Raw genomic sequence first — 20,819 nt, 5'->3', positions numbered from 1 at the left:
TGTGGGTGGCTCGGCTGGCTAAAGGCGTCCATCATGTGGCTGTGACGTCCTTGGTTTGGTTCCAGACTGGGACCTTTGTCACATGTAATTTGCCTTCCTCTGTATGCGTGTCGCTAAACTACCTAAAATGCAAGAACTTAAAAAAAGGGGGGGCTATGATAACAAGCTTTACATGGTGTCAGGAGAGTTGGAACTGTAGTTAGAAGTAGCAAAATTACTCTTTTTTTCCAGTGGTGGAATGTAACTTGACTTGAGTCCCAATTCACTTGTACTTTGAGTATTTTATTTTCATGCAACCTTATACATTTACCACAATACATGTCTGAGGGAAATAGTGCATTTTTTTATTCCACCATATTTATCTGAATGTTTTAGTTACTTCACAAATTAAGAGTTCATAAGATATGTTTCGTAATAAATAAAATTAAAGTTATACAAGTACAGCTGCAACAATTAGTTGATTAATCAGTCAGTTGATATACAGAAAATTAATTGCCAGCTACTTTGATAAAAAGAAATTATTGTTGTTTTTGTTGTCAATTGGTTGATTGACAATTGATTGAAAAATGTTTTTCCTTTTTTTAGAATAATTTTGAGGTTGCTCTGGTGTTTTTTCTATTTTATTTTTAAATAATTCTGAGGTTTTATTTCTTAATTTTTTAATCATTTTGAAGGTTTTGGGCATTTTCCTTTTTTTTTTAATTTAATATAATCTGTTATGGAGTTTGTGTATTTTTCTGTCTTTTTTTTATAAATTAAAATAAAATGTAAAGTTTATTGGTTGTTATGTTTGTTTCCAAAATGTTTCTGCATTGGGTACTTTTAATTTTAATACTTTTACTTGTAACATAGTATTTTCACAGTGTGGTATTAGTACTTCTACTTACAAGGACCTGAATACTTCTTCCACCCAGCTTTTTCCAGAGGCTGAAGGTACTTTGCAGTTTGGGATCGATTGGTCTGGGTTTGTTAAAAAATAAAATACAAATGAATGCAAAGATAGTCAGAAAAAGAAAAGGCCACAAAGTGAAATAGAGCATTGCATTTGCATAAAGAGAGTTGAATCACTTTCAAGTCTTTCTTCTCAGCAGTACAATGTATGAGCCAGCTGCCTCAGTTCATCTCATAATGCACCATAGATAAGAAATGCCACTATATTTCACTGGAGTTTTTTAATTGGGCCCAAAAGAGATGTACTTTTTCAGCTTTTCTCTTCTTTGTCATAAAACAAGACCTGAGTCGACAACCATGCTAGCTACTCTGGGGTCATTCCTCAGTTATATTACCAAGATTTTTATGGCACATAAGGGATCATTCTAAAAATGTAATGAATGAATGAAGAAAAGAAATTTGTAAAAAAAAAAAAAATGAAAATAAATATATATATATATATATATATATATATATATATATATATATATATATATATATATATATATATATATATATATATATATATATATATATATATATATATATATATATATATATATAATTACCTGAAAATACATAGGAAAAAAATTGAAGTAGCAATCAAACAAGGGAATTACCTGAAAAAAGTACTTAAGATTATATTTTTTGATATAATAATACACTTTTTTTCTCATCGTTTTTAGAGAGATTGCCCTAATTTGATTCAAAAGTTTACATACTTCTGAAGGGTGCCTGAATGCAGCACAAGAAAAGTAATGTTGCTGCAGGTTTTCAGGGGTTAAAGGAGTTGGTCTTTTCCTCCATATGGTTCCCTTGACACTATTGAACAGCTGACCAAATGCTCTTAGTTGTATAGAATTGGACTAAAAAGATATCCTAGATTAATATACACCAAAACTGAGGTCTGTTCATCAGTTTAAGTCAGACACAGCACGGGTTTGTTATAGGCCCCCTATCGGGTGGCAGAGAGAGAGAGAGGTGTGTGTTTTTGCGTTTGTGTGTTTTCTGTAATTACAGTGCACGGGTCTCATTAGCATTTTAGCAGCAAGCCTGGCGGGGAGGCAGAGTCACAAGATTGGCTAATGACAGAGATGAGATAATTTACAGAGAGGGTGAGGATGAAGGCTTCTTTCCTTCACACACACAGGCTTACGCAATGTGTGTGATCTTCATGTCACTACCCGCTGCCCTCCAAACACACACACTGTACACTGAAATTTAATAGGGACATTGCAGGTGAATGCCAACCCGAGGCAATTAGTGTAAACAGCAGAGATTGACTCTGACTGGTGCCAAATTGGACCATATTATCCATCCAATATTTTTACATCACTTAGTGTTAAAAAGTTTTTGGGCTGTGAGAGAAATGCTGCATTGCCTCAAGTGCAGTGGCTGTAAAGCTCACTGAAAGACCAAATATATGCCAATATATTCACCTAAATCCTACACACTAGACCTTTAAGTGAAGCTTTTCAGCAAAACACACATATCTCCCTCTCTCTTTCGACCTTTTGAAAAACATGGGATGGATGAGTGACATTACAGACAACAGTGAAGGAAAATGAGAAAGAAAGTGAACAATAGGGTCCAGGCATTGAATGAGGACAAAGCAAGCAGAGAGAAGCAACAGACTGAAAAACACTTTCAAGGCTGCTTCTACTGTCGAGTGAGGTGTCCTTGTTGCAGCTTAAAAAACGCTTTTAGAAGATACATTAAAGCAACTGAATTTCAGAACAAAAGCTGAGCGAGAGAAAAGAAACAACTGCTCGGACGTAATTAGAGTGAGTCAGAGCTGTCTACACGTCAGAGAGGACGAAACAAACCACTTATTTTCCCACTTGAGCAAGCTGGTTAAGTTTACAGTATTATATACCAAACAGGGACTGAGCTTGCACAGTTTTTAGTGTTCAGTCTGTTTATCAACCTTGATTGTTTTGTTGTGAGTTAATGAGTTTGGAGATGTCAGTCATAATGATGCCTTTAATGGCAGCTGCAATTTCTCTGTCCAGAAATCAGAATTTGCTTACTCAAGATAATCCAGAGACCTTGTTGGAGGCAGTTTCATGTAGGAACTATTCTTCTTCTCAATACTGAACTACAACTGCAAACCGTATCACCCAATATGAGGAAGTGTGCATCTACTCATGGACGAGAAGCTCCTGACCAGATATAAACCAAAATAGCATCCTCCTTGACTGAGCTATAACTAGTTCAGAGGTGAGCTGGCAGTTGATGCACGCTTCCTTGTGCACAGAGATACAGTTGATTAGTGTAGTTCAGTAGACAGAAAATAGTTTCTAAATGAAATGGCTCACAACAAGGTCTGTGGGTTATTTTGCATCCCCTCATCAGTGCAGCAGTGTGATCACACAAACAGTGCTGTCACAGTGTTATATTGTGATGCCGTACATTTTATTTCCTCTGGGTTTTTACAGCTTGCTCATAAAAAGACAACCAATCACATCTGTTAAAAGAATGTGTCATACCTAGCAATGGTGCCAAACACACTTCCTCACTGAGATAAAAGTATATGTCCATACCTTGCTCAGAGCTGCTCTAGAAATTTCCCTAATCACTCCTGAAGTAGGACTCTTTGCTCGATTTTTCAGGCTAAGTTAAGAGCTTTTTGGGAGTATTCCCAAAATGTTTGTGAATTCCGCCCCAGACGTTCACAAGGTTTTTACCAGAAGCCAAATTATTTGCACAGGTCTTCCTCTTCAGAACAAAAAGACCAATCAAGATCAAGACCCGCTCCCTATCTAGATATGAACGCAACAATTCTTATTTTCAGGTGGTCAAAAAGAAAGAAAGCATACTTATACTATTATATTCCATTTCTGACAATTTATCCCCTAAAATCCTACACGCTGGACCTTTAGTACATGTCAAATCATATAACTATTAAATATATATATATATATATATATATATATATATATATATATATATATATAGATATGTGTGTGTGTGTGTGTGTGTGCGTGTGTGTGTGTGTAAAATAAACTATATTCAAGTCCCAATAAAACATACTAAAATGGAAAAAATCATCTCTTATTTGTGCAGGAAAATATGTTGTGTAATTTGACATGAATAATTCAGCTGCTGATTCATAAAAACTAGCTCCTCATGGTGAGTTCAAGTCTAGAAAAAGAAACTGAGGTGACTCAACCGAGGTGTGAGCAACTTCACAAACTGTTCATGAACAACCTGAAACTCTGGAGTGTTTGAATAGTCTCCTGGCGGATGCTTAAAACACCGGCTCCTTGACAGGACTGTGGCAGCTCCTTTCTATTCCTGGAAAGAGTGCAATTACACTGATGGACGAATGAGGGAAAAAATGGAAGGAAAGAAAGGACTGTTTGTTCTGCCTGGAAATGGAAGCGGGAGTGGAAAAAGAACCGGTTTGGGTGGTTGGTTGATATAAAGTATTAGCACTGACTGAGCAGAAATGACTTCACTGACCGTAGACGTGACAGAAATAGACGCGACGGGAGTCCAAATGTGTGGTAAAGGAAAGTACCAAAATGTCAATCTTTGTCCATTTCTTGAGCAGTAGGAGGCTTGAATCTAAAAGAGGAATTATGTACCCACGTGTCCTTGTGTCCGGTTGTGTTCATTTTAAAACTGACCTTTTGCAAATATGGAAAAAGAAATGACTTGTGACATTCAATTAAACTCACGCCTCCGCCTCCAACGGTAATCATAGCCACTTAAGATACACAAACAGAGGGATGGTTGAAGGGGTTGGTTGTTTATGAGCATCTATTTGGCTCACAGATCCATATCATTTGCATAATTATGAACAGTAGATATGGTTGTCAAGGGAAACAGACTGGTGGGATGTGAAAGCAGAGAGTGCTGCAATGCTGAGCATTATCTGAACAATGTTTTCTAAAAGAGGTGGGAAAACCCTCTTGTCAAATCATGTATAAATGATCCAAATAAATTGTAGATTAAACCCAAACATCAAGTTGTGAGTCTGTTAACTATCATCACATTTCTTAATGTGTTTAGACGTCAGTCGTGTAGCTGATTAAAGCTGCGCGGTGCTGAACGTGAGGACATTATAAGTAAATGAATAAGCTGTCTCTCACTGACATAACATTCCGGCGCTCACAACAATGAACACTGTCTGAACCTAACTGGACCAAATGGGAGAGGAAACACAAAATGTAAACAGCTGAAATCTACTCAACGTAACTCCCTGAGCCAGAAAACCTGCTCCTGATTACAGCAGGCAGCACGCCAAGTCATAAAAATAAGTACTGAAGCCTGCCACAAAACTTCATGACTTTATTGCACAAGCTGTGAATTTTCATCGTTTAATGTGTTAGAGCACCACAAACTACATGACATGCTTAAAACCGTAAAGCAGAACAATCACTACCTGCTCTTATGCGTCCATCTAATGGACATACGTACATAAAAGTAAATTATACAGAAGCCCTGAGAAGCAAGTGAAAAAAAAAGGTCACTCATTGTCCAGATCTGATCTAATTTGTGATCTCTCCTTTGTTTGTGACTTTAGAACAGGTGAAAAGGTCTTTTGCAAGGATACTTTAAATTACTTAATTTTTCAAGTTTATAAGTGGGAAAAAAGTTTTGCCTGGTGAATTTTCTTGTGTGTTTATTTGTTGTTTTTTTTTTTTTATTTTTAATTATTATTATTTTAGGATGCCTCTTAACATCAGGCAAGGGACTGCCAATGAAAATTAGCTTCCCAGCTAACTCAGGTGCATTTAGATTTGTTTGTTTGTAGATGTGAATTGATGTACACTGTCCCTTTTTAACTAAATAAATTCAAAATTACAAATAATAGTCATTTCGGGCAACATGGGGCTAAAGTGCACCACTAACCAAGCAACTACAAGAGTAACTCACAAGAGAGAGAAATACTCAAATCAAACTTGGAAATGGAATATTGTTTTTCTCTCACTTGCCTCTCAGGGCTTCCATAGAATCATGACTTAAGACTAATTAAAATGTTTCCAGGGTATCCTCCTGTGACACTGCTTCTTCAATAGCTGGCTGCTAGAAAATTAATTACTGGCCAAATCAAAGGAATCACACACGTTAACACGAGGGCAGCGCAGCCAAAAAGACATGAAATGCTTCCCAGTGCTTTAAAACCCACTTGTTGTGTCATTAATTGGGGGCAAGTTTAGTCTGACAGCCTACGCAGATAATGTGACTCGTGGGTCTCCTTACATAGAATCAGCGAAATGTGATTGCTGTACATGTTAAAGGTCCAAAACACAATGTATTAAACCACAAACAAATAGTATTAAAGATAAAAAATAACCTAATTAAACCATATTTTCTGTTTATCTCAGCTTCCTTGACTCACATCTCTTCCCTCTCCAACAACCAAAGCTCAGATTTCCCTTTAACCAAACTTTTTCACTTACCTTCACTGTCCGTCCCTCAATCACTCCAAAAAAGATTTAAAATCTGCTGCCACTTTTACCTATATTAGCCTAAATGTTTAGTGTTATGCACCTTTCTCTCCTTCTTTGTTTCAGGAAACTACAAATCAACCAACTCCTATCTAATCAATAGCACCTGATCTACTACAAAAGGCCCCTCCTCCACCCCATGCCCGGATTATGAGATTCTGGCCTCCTGGGCACAGATATGCAAAGGGCCCCACCACCTCTCCTACAGAGGAGCAAGACACGGCGACTTTGCGGTGGTTTTGCATCTTTTCTGAGTCTTTATGCATCTTTTGGTAGTCATTCTGTGTGTCCTTGTGGCTGATTGTATGTCTCTCTGAGGTAATTTTGTGTCTTTTTTGGTCATTTTATATCTCCTTTTTGGCCATTTTGTGTCGACTTGTGATTGTTTTATGTCTTTTTGTCATTGTTAGGGTCTTTTGAAGTAATTTAGTGTCTTTGTCAGTTGTTTTATGTCTCTTTTTATGGTTGTTTTCTGTCTTTTTGTATACTTTTGGCTCTCTTTGAGATCATTTTGGTTCTTTTTGTGTCACTTTTTATGTCTCCCTGTTGTTGTTCTGTGACTTTTTCCACTGTATTATTGTGTTGTAACTCTGGATGACCCTGTCTCTCTGAATCATGGGCTATTTCTCTCACAGTTGCTGACAATGCTCCAATATATCTTCCTGCCTGTGTGGACTGACAATTTGTTACATACATACTGTAAAGTTGCATTTGTGGTGACAGAGTATCTGGACTTTGGAGGCATTTATGACTGACTTTGATTCAGATCCAGAACGACAAGTTGACACATTTCTTCTGGGAGAGCTCACACAGAACCACAAAAGTCTCAGGATAGAACAGAACAAATTTAGATCCGGCCGTCCAGACGGAGTGTGGACAGTTTTTGACAGGAGACAGGAACGGCACCGAGGGCGAAAGTACCACCGAGGGTTAAGATGTACAGCGTCTAATAAACAGCTGCAGGCCTGCTGATGGACACAGCACGAATAAATGAACCCTTTTCTCATATAATGGCTTTAAATCAAAAGGTGATGATGGTCTGTCTTCATCCACAACGTGCAGGAGGATCGTTTGTGTGCTGCTCTTCTGTCACTTTTTCATTTTTTCTTACACATCATCTTAAGATGGCGAGACGGTGTGAGTCATCCTTCACCACAGAGAATTCAGCAAAAATCAATTTTCTTCTTTTATTTCCAGCACTGGCGAGGCAGAGTAAGTGTGATCGATTCCACAGCTTTTGTCTTCAGCTTCTTCAATACATGTGATGTGTTTGTCAATCTGTTTGGATAATTAGGATGTTTATGGTTGCATTTATGATCATATGTGGCCCATATATATAAGTGGCCCCACACATTTTATGCAGGGACATTTCCATGTACCATATGCATGTGCACGCCTGTTCACTGTATGTGCTTTGAAACAAAAGTAAGCTGTGTAGACTGACTGTATGTGTGTGTGTGTGTGTGTGTGAGACATTGTGTCTATGTGATTGCAACTCTCTGCATGTGTGCCTCGGGTGACAAATAGCTGACAGGCAGCGTGTCCAGCAGCAGGCGATGAGGTGGGGTGGAGCAGGCTCATATCGTCCTCGCCTCCCTCATCATATCGATCCCCCTCCATCTTATTTAGCTCCTGCCAAAACTCACAGCTCTGTATTGACTCAAGCTTATTACACCTCATTTTTACCCAGACGCACAACAAAGTCAGAGCAAAGCGGCCACTGGCAGGTGGAGTCGACTCAAATGCCTCCAAAACAAATGTTTTCATCATAAGTTACTCAGTGATCTCTTGAGAATAGTGATCTTTTTTTTTTAAGTGGCTTTAAGCTTTTAGGCCAAACTCTCAAGGTAATTCATTCACTGAGAAAAAACACATTAGTTTTAGTGACAGCTACTGTGGCTTTTGTTAAATTTGAGGATTAAACCTATATAAAAAAAATATCTGAACCTCAGCATGCATTAAAAACAAGAAAGCTTTTGTTACTTTTTTAAGTAAAGTTAGACTTCACATAACTAATTGCTAATGTGAGAATTTGCAATTGCCCATTATCAAGTAATATTTTGAATGCTGCCTTATAGCAGCCAAGTTGACAGAATAAACATCGCCTGCTGTGTTTGTAGTGACCCAAACTGGTACTTTTTAAAAGAGAGTTTGGCACATGTAAAGTAGTATTTGTCGTAACCAAATCAGGTACTTATTTGCAAAGTTTTGGACATTTCCAGTTGTATCTGTAGTGACCAAACCACATATTTTGTAACAAGAGTTTGGGATTGTTTTAGGCATATTTGTAATGAAAAAAAATAGTTTTTTTGAACTAGTGTGTGGGACATGTCTGGCAGTGTTTGTGGCAACAAAAGTGAGTATATTTTGATAGTTTGGGACATTTCATGCTGTGTTTGTAGTGACCAAATGGGGTATTTTGCAACCAGAGTTCAGGACTTTTTAGGCATATTTGAAGTGACCACATTGGATAGTTTTTAGGGAGAGTGACCAAACCAGATATTTTTACTGTAAGGACTGACTCATTTGAGTTTTTTGTAGAACTGTAAAGTATTCAATAAATACTGCCAAACCTTTGCTTTGCTCGCTTTGAGGGTCAAACGTTAGTTGGCGATTTATATATTGTGTCAAAATTTAAATTTGAATCATTTGTTTCACTTCCAATAGCTCTTGTAAAACGTTATTTAGGGATATGACAGAGCCAACATATAGTCTTCATATGTCACAGCACCGTAAGTGTGTCATTTTCTGCAAATAGGTGACTCCAGTCGGAATAACTTCTTGCTCTTCCAGAATTGTCACCAATCTGTAACTACTGAGCTCCACAGATGTGCCATTTGAAGCCCACTGGGATGTCAGTGTTGCTCTATAAAGGAAGATATTTGTGCCATAAAGGCTGTCTTTACGTTACTGAAGATGATGTTAGAAGGCATTTCTTCCTTATTGGATGTCACAGTGAAGGTTGGAGCAGCACAGAGGTCTAACACAAACCATAATCCATACACCAACCCATAAAATCATGAGCCCACCGAGAAGCAGAGGTTATTTCATACTTGGCTTCTCAGACGCAGACAGTACCTACAGGCTGAGCTGAGCGTTGAATGGTTTGACTTGACATGCTGTTCAGGTAGTAACTCAACCATCTGTTGTTTACACTCTGCTGCCCTCAACAATATCTGACAATGACACAGTTGCCCCTGCCTCTGCAGTGACAGGGACACCGAGACTCACAGAACGTTGTCACTGATATCTCCTACACTTTTTCTCAGCTGCATTGGACAAAAAAGCCAACATCTAGAAATGTGCTGAAATGATGATGGTATTGCTGTTAAAGATTGATTTGTTATTTTTATAAACAAATGAACACAGCTGCAAGAAATTATATTTTCATTATTACCCTTAAATTTGTATTTCTTAATGCAATATTACCTCTACACTACATGTTTTCTTGCTCTTGACTACTTTACCTTTCCATATCACAGGGTTGTGTAGTAACATATTACAGGTAATCAGAATTACATTTGAAGCTCCACAAAAATAAATAGCTGTTATCAGCACAGCTTACAGTAAAAAGTGTAATTAAATTTAAGTTATGATGCCATGGACTGCTTTATCAAAATTCTAGATTCACCTATGTGCATATTCTTTTTGTGAGGTTCCTCAAGGCTCCATTTTAGGCCCTATGCTCTTCTCATTGTAGCTATATGATGCTCTTGGAGTCTATTTTGAGTAAACATTACTTTTCATTGCTTTGCTGATGATGCACAAATCAATTTATCTCTAAAAACAAGTACCAAAGAGAGTGTTTATATGTCTGTCTGTGAACAGATTTTGTCAACACAATATAGTCACAAACATGCAAGATGCATTCCCAAAACATTACAGGTGTGTGGCTGAGATCAAAATAAAACAGAATTGGCACCATAGAGATGTTACATAGTCCCCTTTTTATGTTGTCTTTGCATGTTTTACACAAAACCAAAACAACATCGGCATCATCATTCATTGTGTACAGGTCTATTCTAGTCGTCCTTCCTGTTCAAAAGCCTTGGGATACCCGAGCATCTGCATCGTTGTTTTTTAGAACTGGATTTTTAAAAAACGTTTCTTTGTCAAGGGTAGGTGTTTGCTTGGCACTAATGCACCTTGAGGCATACTCGCACACTAACACACTTCACACCTTGAAAGTACCTAGTACAACCATTGTGTGGTCAGTTAACCATTGAGTGGAGCAGTTGAAGGTTAAAGGTCATGCTCAAAGGCACCAGAGTGGTGGTAATGAAGAAGGGGAAAGTATTGCTCTTTTTGTTTGCCTCCCAGATTCATCCATGTTTCCAGTTTCCTGTCTCTACTGTGATATTGAAGGTTATTAATACAAGACAGAGTGCTGGTCCAAGACCCACTTTAGCCTCCATTAGAGGTTTCTATTGTGACCCAAATAGAAAAAGCCAGCCGTGCCCAGCCCAGGGTGAGCGCTTCATGTCAACCGCACACATTAAAACATGCTCCGACACACTTGCTCCAAAAGAAAAAATAGGGCAAGGAGAAGGGGGCATTGACGCTACCCTGTGCACCCTTTGGGAATTAACCCCTATGCTATACTGGCTCATTAGTCAAAACAGTCTGAGGCAAGGAACTGAGGGATGTTTGTGCTACATCTATTTCCGTCCTCATCTCCCCATTTGCTCCTCTGCAGAGACCGAGCAGGGGATGTTAATGGCCGTTGACCCAGCAGTTTCAGGGAAATGGGCAGGTAGAGAAGTGTGTGTGTGTGATACTAACACTCTGTCCAGGGGAGGAATGTGCAGCGTGCGGTGACAGTAACTATGTCAAGGACATGAGCAGACGAAAATGGCAAATCCAGAGAGTGAGAGAGGAGACCTGATTCAGTCATACACACCAGAGTGCAAACATTACTCTCAAAAAGTAAATAATCTTTTTGCTGTTCCGCAGAGCACCAGCAGACGTCTGGCCTCCTTAATTTGCCCTCCTTTCAGAGCTTCTTCACAGCGTTTTAGTGTATATTAAGTTGCACTGTAGACAGAGAGTAGACAAGATTAACAAAAGCTCTTACATTACCATTTAAATCACGTTTTCTTGCTACGACATGACAGTACGTACAAATACACACAAATCTTCCCTCAATTCGATCAGTCCTGTGTTAATTTGTTAGCACAGCACAAATGGCAAGTGTGACTCATCCACTCTCACACCCCCGCACACACACACATACACACACACCCTGGACTGTCAATCTTACTCGAAAGTTTTACGACTGCATTGTAGCCTGAGTGCCGGATTCTCGTGTCAGACCTCCTTTCATAACAGTTCGGCGGGGGGTCAGAGGCACAGACTGTCGGTCACAGCTGCTGATTGGTGGATGAAGGTGAGGAGGAGCAGAGTTCAGACACGCCATTGTCCATGTCAGCCTTCATCATTTTTCGGTTTCTACACCTGAGTGTGGAGAAACACATTTAAAAAGTGTGATTTCCTTCTCAGGAAAACAAGCATGTTTTCTGAAAACTCATTTCCTGACACAGTGAGTGTCAAATAACTATGGGCCCCCACACAATGCTGACAGTTGTTACTTTTATGCTTTAAAAGTAATTCTAAGTTTGATTTTCAATGTGACATGCTGTCAAAATACACAACGTTTTGAAACCCAGTCTCACACTGTAAAAATAGTTGGTTGAGTCTGCACTCTGAAACTTTTAGGTCTGTAATGACTTCATTTCTTTTCACTTCCCACTTCTGACATAGAAATGAATGTAGCATAGGTTAACTATGATGTTTATTAACCTTTATCAGCACATGATAAAATGTAAGAACTGCAACAGGTGACTGGCACAACCTTTGTGCTCTGAAACAAAGGATAAAGTTGTGTATTGGGTCAAATTACTTTGACAAGCAGTGAGTTACTGAATACAAATTACACCAAATTATTAGTAACATAAGCCATTAGATAAAAAAATCTAATCTGAATGCTTTTGGATTACTTCAAAAGCAAACATCAAAAATGCACTTTAAGGTATGTCGCCTATGTTTTGGCCAAAAAGTTGCACATGAACATGCTGCAATATCTACCAACACCTATGTTCAGCGTTTGCGTGAGAGGAAATAACTCTCTATACCAACAGGCGCCGGTAATCTGAATTCGTCATCAAAAAAAAAAAAAAAAGCTGGGACACTGTCTTGACACTAGTTAGCCAGTTAGCACTTTAACAACACAATCCAATGTTGGAAGAACAAACCATATCTACTGTGTGGCAGTGAATGATAACACAAACCATCGGGAAATGTTTCTGCTAAGCAGCGATTCAACACTGCCGATAAATATGTGGAAAAAAGGCCAACGAGGGCCAACGGTACAGGACACAGAGCGACTGGGGCAACAGACGGTCGCTGACAGTCCAACACTGACCGATGGCTGACCATCAGCTTGGTGTGTCAGAGCTTTTACACACACAAAAAATGGATGCAGGTAGAAAAATTTTAACCAAACAAATGTCATTTTCTTCTCTTCGAAGGTCCAATGTTCAGGATTTAGTGGCATCTAGCACTGAGGTTGCAAAACTGCAACTTCTATGGTGTGCTAAGCTTGTGGGAAAACTATGGTCGCCTATGCAGAGCCGGTGTTTGGTTTGTCCATTCTGGGCTACTGTAGAACAACATGGCAGACTCAGTGGAAGAAGACCCACTCTGTATGTAGATATAAACGGCTTCTTCTACAGGCTCATTTTCACTGCACCATGTGAACAACCAGCATGCACACCCAGGTAAAATGACTTCCACTGTTTACCTGTTTGCCAGTCCGCGTGTGATGTTAAATGACACACCAAAAAAAAAAAAGAAAAAGAAAAGAAAAACACCTACAGAGAAGCATACGCATCTGCTGCAGAGCCATGTACACAGCTCTTCTCTACTAGCATTGGGAAAGCAGTCAACAGGCTATTTTTAGCAGGTATACTCGTGGTTAAAAAGGGGTATTTGGTAAAGGAAACACAACTATTCGTATTTTCAGGTGATTTTACACTAAAGAAAACATAGTTAAGAATATTATACACCATTTCTACCATTAAATGCCTCCAGTTTGTATAAGCTGGACTTGAACATTTTCAACATTTTCAAAGCATTAAAATTAATTTTGCACATTCAGCTTTATTACAGTTCAAATCAAATACACACAGTACTCACACAAACTAAAGCTGTGCTGTGTGTACTCGACAACATGTGGGATGCTGTTTCTTTTGTGTTAGTTTTGTCTTTGCTGCTGATTTTTAATTGAAGGCCACATGGATTATTTTTCTCTTGTTACGCAAGATCAAAATGTTCATCTTCCACGTTCAATGTTAAAATGGTGGGAGGACCGTGTGTGAGATGATGACAACTCAACCAGAAAGATTCAGACACACATCATTCAGATCCTGTCTGCCTGTTAACCACAAGATGGCTGCTATGATAATCTTTCTGCTGCCACCTGCTGTACAGGAAAATGTCCAAACACACAATTTTAGTTTCACCCAAGGGAGCTTTTCAAGGGATTAAAATTCTTCCACTACAGGTAAATCTGTAATTTTAAATTATAAATAGTTTTAATAGTGTTTAGATAGTCATCTTATTTCCCTCAGTGTCCCAGGATATTGTGGAAAGCATCTCTTCCAAAGCCAAAGATATTTAAATTGGGTTGCTTAAAGCCAGGGTTTTAAGCCTATTGACGCCCATTTTAACATGACAAGGATATGCTCTTAATGCTAATCATTCAGCATAGTGATTACTCACCTACATCCCACCCTCCAACAACTCCCCATTTTCCAGTCAGAAATCACTTTGAAGTTCCACCCATGAGTGGAAAAATGCTGAAATATTTACACTTTAGTTAGTCACTTCTCTCAACAAAGGATCTCTGCCAGAACTCCTTCTCGTGGGAGCTTAAATTGCCGCTGCTTCCTCTGTTTTGATTCATGTGAAGAACTCTTCTAATCTGATTTCTCCCGGGTGCGTCCTGAAGTTCACACCGAAAACACGCGTCAGCACAGACAGATAGTCATCGGTTATTGTCGGTTCGTTTTTTTTGCCTTCATGTGGGGTGTAGAGAAGGACTTGAGGACGAAGATTACCCCTTAATTCCCTCCACACATAACTGCAGCCTGACATTTATCCTTGATGTGTTTTCACACTCTAAGTAGGCCTCGAACTCACACCAACACAAACACATTCACTCGCACACCAGATTCTTTTAACAGCTCCAATTAAAAGGAGGCTGTGTCCAAAAGTCCCGTCACAGCCAAATCCCAACTCTTGGCCGTTCGCCCTCTCTCCTCATGTGGAGCCAAGTGCCCAAACTTCCTCCCATGACTAACTGTACTGAGGTGGGGAAAGACAACCGCTGAAAATGACTCTTTCTGGGAAGAAAATAAGACGTATAATAATCTCTGTGGAGAAGTTTCTTTTTCAGTCAAAGGTCAGTGTGCACTGGAGATGGTAGAGATTACAAAACAACAATCTGTATTAATTATTGGGAGAATACTGTGTGTAAAATATTAGATCATCTGATCTTTTTGGGACTCAAACAGCTATGGAAATGAAAACAAGGGCGTTATTATTTTGTGTCTCTTTGAGGTAATTTTGTGTTTTTTTGTGAGTTGTTATTTGTAGTCGTTTTTGTATCTCTGTATCTCTTTGAGGTAAATTTGCGCCTTTTTGGTCATTTTATGTCTCTTTGTGTTCATTTTGTGTCTTTGCAGTGTATGTCTTTTTGCGGTCATTTTGTTCGTAGATAGCCATTTTTGTGTCGCTTAGTTTTGTGTATTTTTTGGTTGTTTTGCATGTCTTTGTGTCTCTTTGGTTATATGTCTCTTTGAGGTTACTTTGTGGGTTTGTTGGGTAGTTTTGTGGTTGTCTTGTGTCTCTGAGATTGTTGTGTCTCTTTGAGTTCATTTTTATGTATATATATTTTTTAAGTAGTCTTGTGTTGGTTTTCTTTGGTAGTTTGTGTCTTTAAGTTAATTTTGTGTGCAGACTCACAGTTCTGTGATAATGATCTCAATAATTAAAAAAAATACTTGAAACTTTCCCCCATAATTCTGAGATAACAATCTCCTTAATTCAGAAAAAAAACACAGGATTTTTTCAATGAAAACTTTTCCTCGTATTCTAAGATAATAATATCATTAATTCAGAAAAAGAGCAGATTTCTTCATGGAAACTTGTCTAATAATTGAGATGAGAATGTAATTAATTCAGAAAGAAAGGACAATTTTTTTCTCAATGAATGCATAACACTTTCTGAGATTGAGAGACAATAATCTATTGTTTCGAATGTCCACATGGACATGGCAGTGAGACGAACTGATCCCTGGACCTGTACAAAGCACTGCACCAATCACAGGTGGATCGATGCCGTGGCAGGCCACAGGAGTATCCATTAATCAGCCAGCAGCAGTCCTGTCCTGTCTCTGCCCACACACACAAACACAGCGCACCCTCAGGTGTAATTGCTGACCATCACACTTGGCAGCTGGACCACAGGGTGAGCTTTTTAGATTGACAGGCGCTGAATCCAGGCAGCAAATGGTGGACCTGGGCCCAACAGCAATAAGAGAAGGTGAAGCTGATACGTCACTCGGCAGCAACAACTGTGGCCATTTCTCAGAGGAATAAGCCTCTGAATGAGACAGGCTGGGAAAGGGAATCAAGATAACTGCACTGCGGACGTTTCCTCGCAGAGTTTTCTCCTTTAAAAAACATGCAACTTTTAGTGTAACCCTTTGAAACCTGAGCAAATGGGCTTGATTTCCTTCAAAAACATAGAAAAAGGGTAATTAGCAAGCCCCACCCTCCAACAAATTACTTGAAAGATACAAGAAAATCACCTAAAATTAGAAAAAAAGAAGAAAAAAACCCTGAATGGTAGAACAAAACAGGGGGAAAAAGTGTTAAAAAAACATAAATATGAATCGCAATGCCATTATTCTGTAACCTACTTTTAAATATATTATTATAATAATTATGAATCTAGTTTTCTTGATAGTTTTCCTAAGTTATTTGATACTTTTCCAATGATTCCCTCTCTCTTTTTTAAAGCTATCATTTTCTCGTGCCCTTCTACTATTTTTTTTAAGCTGTTTTTGGGACATTTCATGCCAAGTCGCTGATTGCTTTTTTCCTGTGTTTGTATTTTTTTTTTAAGAAACCAAACCAATTTGCTCCAATTTCAAATGTTTAAATGCTTGTGAAAGACTTCTGAGTGCAGCACAAGAAAACTAACAAAGATGCAGATTTACAAGGCTTAAAAGCCACTGAAAGACGCCACAACAATTTCTCTATTAACCCCCCCGTATCAGATTAACCCAGCTTCATACTGTAAATCACAACCATGTAAGCAGGGCTCGTCTTTGAACCATGGAAGGTTTTAATCCTGTTCAGTTGTCACACTGGTAACCTGAGACGTTTGTCCTGGCCGGCCTGCTGCCACAAGACTTCATCTAAAAAGTGCCGCAGCGTGCCCCTCGCTGAAACAAATGCCACACAACACGATCTAAATGTGGACCACCAATAATCAACACCTCTCCCTCTGGCAGCATCTCCGCGTGACCTGCAGGAGCTCTGCGGGTTTGTTTTACACTACTGCCACCATGTGGTAGCTTTACTCTGACAGTATGGCTGAACACCGAAAAAGAGCATGCAACTCTCTAAAGCAGAGATACTCAACTTACTTTGCATGGGGGGGCCACTTTTGGAAAATGACAGGCCAGGGGCCAGCTGCAGCAGCCCCATACATGTGTCTAGGACTTAAGGACATTTCTAGGATATATGGATATTTCTTAGAATTTCAGGATGTTTCTAGGGTTTTAGGATGTTTCTAGGGTTTTAGGATATTTCTAGGATTTTAGACAGTGTCTGGGATTTTAGGACGTCTCAGATTTTAAGAGGTTTCTAGGATTTAAGGATGTTTCCAGGATTTTAACACTCCTTGGATTTTAGGATATTTCTGTTATGGAATGTTTCTAAAATTTTAAGAGTGTTTGCGGGATTTTTTGACCTTTCTGTTATTTAGGACATTCCTATGGTTTTAGGATATTTCTTGGATTTTAAGATGTTTCTAGGATTTTAGGGGCATTGGGGGTTTAGCTGGGACCTCTGTCTGGGGTCGGGTGGCATCCTCCACTCGTACTTTAGAAAAAAACAAAAGGAAAAATAAGGTCTTTTGATTTCTATTTTATTTTTTAAACTGTTTTATGCTGTTGGCACCATATGTATACTGAAAGAACAAAAACAATTGCCAGTGTAAATCACTTATTTTTTTTTTTTATTGTGAAAGAGAAATTGGTTAGGGGACCAACCAGCACCCTATTAGGAGCCAGATTTGGCTGGGGGAGGAGGAAGCTGAGTAACGCTGCTGTAACTTCCTTTAAATTGTGTCACTCATAGCTTAATGGTTCTCACCCGCCACTCATTGTTATTGAATAAATAAAACTTTGGCAGTAATGAAATGGCCACCAACTATTTCTGAGGAATAAGAGGTACGTAACCACTTTTTGCTCTGTGGAAATTCACATGAAGCTGCACGTAGTTTCTTTCGAAAGCCCCGGTCGATTACATTTCAGAGTAATTTCAGGAAATACCTTTAGTGTTTCCAAATGCCCAAGAACACGTCCTCAAATGTCGTTCTACAAGCCAAAGATAATCAGTAGGCTTTCATAGAGGAGCAAAGAAACCAGACAACATCGACATTTGAGAGGCTGTTTTTTTTTTTGCTCCTTCAAAAACATGGCAAAAAGGGCAATGAGCAACATGCTTAATATGTTACACAAATTACAAAAAAATTTTGTAGATTTAGAACATTTTTTTAAAAAAAACAAAAAACTGGGGAAAACTTAAAAAAAAACAGCTTGGGAAAAACTATAGTTATCAAAATAACATATTTTATTTAAGTATTATAGATTTTAAAGCACTTTTCTCCAAGTCTTGTTTGCTTTATTTTTCTCTTTGAACTAATTCTCTGGTAATTTTCTTGTACTTTTTACTAGTTTCTTGCTGAATAATTGGGTCATTTTTCTTTTGTTGCTCATTGCCTTCTTTGTATGTTTTTGAGAGAAACCAAGACATGTTTCGCATGTCTTAAGTCTTAAATTACTTAAGCCTAGTAGCTGGTTGGCGAATTAGATTAGATTATTAGATTAAATTTTACACTTGGCAACTAAATGACTGTCGTTGCAGCTCTAGAGATCATATGTGCAGATTTATGCCTGGTCTCAGCTTCCTTGACATGAGCCTTGGAAACGTTGGTCTACTATACTACAAATACTTAAACACATAGCCGATAATAGTCATAAGCACCTTAGATCAATTAAAAATAAAAAAACAAGTCAATTATTTCTCATAACAAAGCACATTTATTGAACACTGTTATCCTTTAAACTCAACACTCAGGATCAAACATTTTTCATATTTTTTGAAATACAATTTCACACTACATTTAGTAGTCAATAGAACAAATTTTGCCGGCATTATCACACACTACAACATCTGAACTTTAATCTTCTTGGAAACAGTCAAAGACAACCAGTGGGCAATAAATGTCACCTTGTGCCAGTCACGTGAAGACCGACCTCCGTTGTCTCGTGCTCCCCTCTCCGCAGCAGCAGAGCCGCGTGTCCCAGCAGAGGTGACCTGGAAAACGCTCAGACAACAGTAACTGTGGAAAGCACTTTCCGCCCCAACATCGCATCACACTGTACAACTGTTGTCATCAATGACAATGCAGTGCAACACAATACCTGCCCGGGTTTACCTGGATTTCACAATCCCGAGGTGTGTTTGATGCGTTCCTCTGGGTGGCGTCAGGCAGGGTGTTCAGGAGCGCTCCCTTACTGGGCGGGCACCATCCAAGTGCGCCGCTGTGGGAATAATAAAGCCCAACCATGAATCATGCGACATGGAAATCACAACATGGGCTACAAATATCAACATTTACAACAGGGATGTCCCGGTTGCACCAAAGGTAAAAAAAAAAAAAAAAAAAAAGTCTTATGGAGCTATTTGGTTTCAGAATTTTTTCTTGAATTTCACTGAAGAAATATTAAACTATCAAGCATATACACTAATTTGATTTTAATAACGTTAACTTACTTTAAGGTTAATACAAGTATCGCATCGGGAATCGATATCGGCAGATACTCGGTATCAAATGAATCAGAGGCCAAAAACCTAATCGGGACATCCCTACATTACAGGAAAATACAACTCTGTTAAACATTTACGATGCAATGTCACACCTTTTCATTTGACCTTGTCGGACAGTCACTTATGGATATGGGTCCAGACCAGTTTCACAAGTTCATTCCAGTCTCCACCACTGGTCGTACATTTCCTCAAAGTCCCTCTGCTGAAAGTCGAGACAGTTCTCATCAGAGTCCAGAGCAGCGGACACGCTCCTGGGTGAGAGACACTCACTGTACAGATGTGCATTTGTTGCATGTGCAGCTGGAAGTGTCTCACGTGTCTTCATGTCTTCGTAAGCGTTTCCCATCAGGTACTGGGTGGTGTTTTCCGGCGCCATTGCTCCCGGTGGCTGACGGTACAAACAGGCCGCAGCGGGGCTTTCCTCACACACGGTGTCTCTCTGGTCTGTCTCTCGGATGTCTCCCAGCACTTTGGACAGTTTAACCAGCTGTAGCCGTCTCTTTTCCCGGCGGAGGTGTCTGCGGATGGTCGCCTTCACCGAAACGGCTCCACACCGCTTCAGGGCCTCGGTGTCCTCCGGAGAGACCCGGAACAGATTCAGACTTGATCCAAACTTCATGGTTTTACGAAGATAGTCGGTTTTAACGTGCATCTTTTTGGCATCCATTGCTTCTAAACACATTTCCGACCAAAAAACAACAGAAGTATAAAAAAAAAAAAAAAAGTCGGATGAGTGACTTTGCAGTTTTTGCTTCTTGACAGCGGAGATCAAATTTAAATGTCTTCTTCTCAGTTTAAGAGGTAAAAACTGGCAGATAAAACCGTCTCTGACAAACTGTCTGTCTGGATCTAAAAAAACCCAAGAAAATACAACAATTATCGACTAAATATTCGGAGCTCGGGCAGCAGATCCTCTTCGATGCTAATCCTTGTTAGATGTCCGGTAAAAACGGAGGACCGACGTTAAAATGTGTTACAAAATACACCCACAATCCTTTGTGTTCCGGAACTAACGGTGGTGCAGCATGGCGGTGCTGCCACCTACCGGAGCGGAGGGAAACTCCCACTGATACTGTAAACAAAGACACGAAGAGTGCTGGAAAGTAATGAATAAACAAGACATAACGAAATATAAAATATGGAAACAAAATACATCATAGATTAAGATGGGAGAAGATATCTCCCGAGTAGGCTATTATTTATTTAGGATATGTATACACACACACACACACACACACACACACA

The 20,819-nt window shown here is 39.1% G+C and overlaps 1 protein-coding gene across 1 annotated transcript; it reads right to left on the bottom strand.

Moving 5' to 3' along the window:
* Positions 1–18,761: 18,761 nt before the first annotated feature.
* LOC148185869 (uncharacterized) lies at positions 18,762–20,529 on the bottom strand. The gene is made up of 2 exons (XM_088072938.1): positions 19,667–20,529; positions 18,762–19,288 (listed from the first exon to the last, which is right to left on the bottom strand). The coding sequence occupies exon 1, from the start codon at positions 20,254–20,256 to the stop codon at positions 19,729–19,731; it is 528 nt and encodes a 175-aa protein (XP_087929064.1). The 5' UTR covers positions 20,257–20,529; the 3' UTR covers positions 18,762–19,288; positions 19,667–19,728.
* Positions 20,530–20,819: the final 290 nt, after the last annotated feature.

Source organism: Plectropomus leopardus, chromosome 22 (genome assembly GCF_026936395.1).
Source record: "Plectropomus leopardus strain MGB_pleo_1.0 chromosome 22, ASM2693639v1, whole genome shotgun sequence".
NCBI lineage: Eukaryota > Metazoa > Chordata > Actinopteri > Perciformes > Serranidae > Plectropomus > Plectropomus leopardus.
This window is presented reverse-complemented; position numbering and strand designations above follow the sequence as displayed.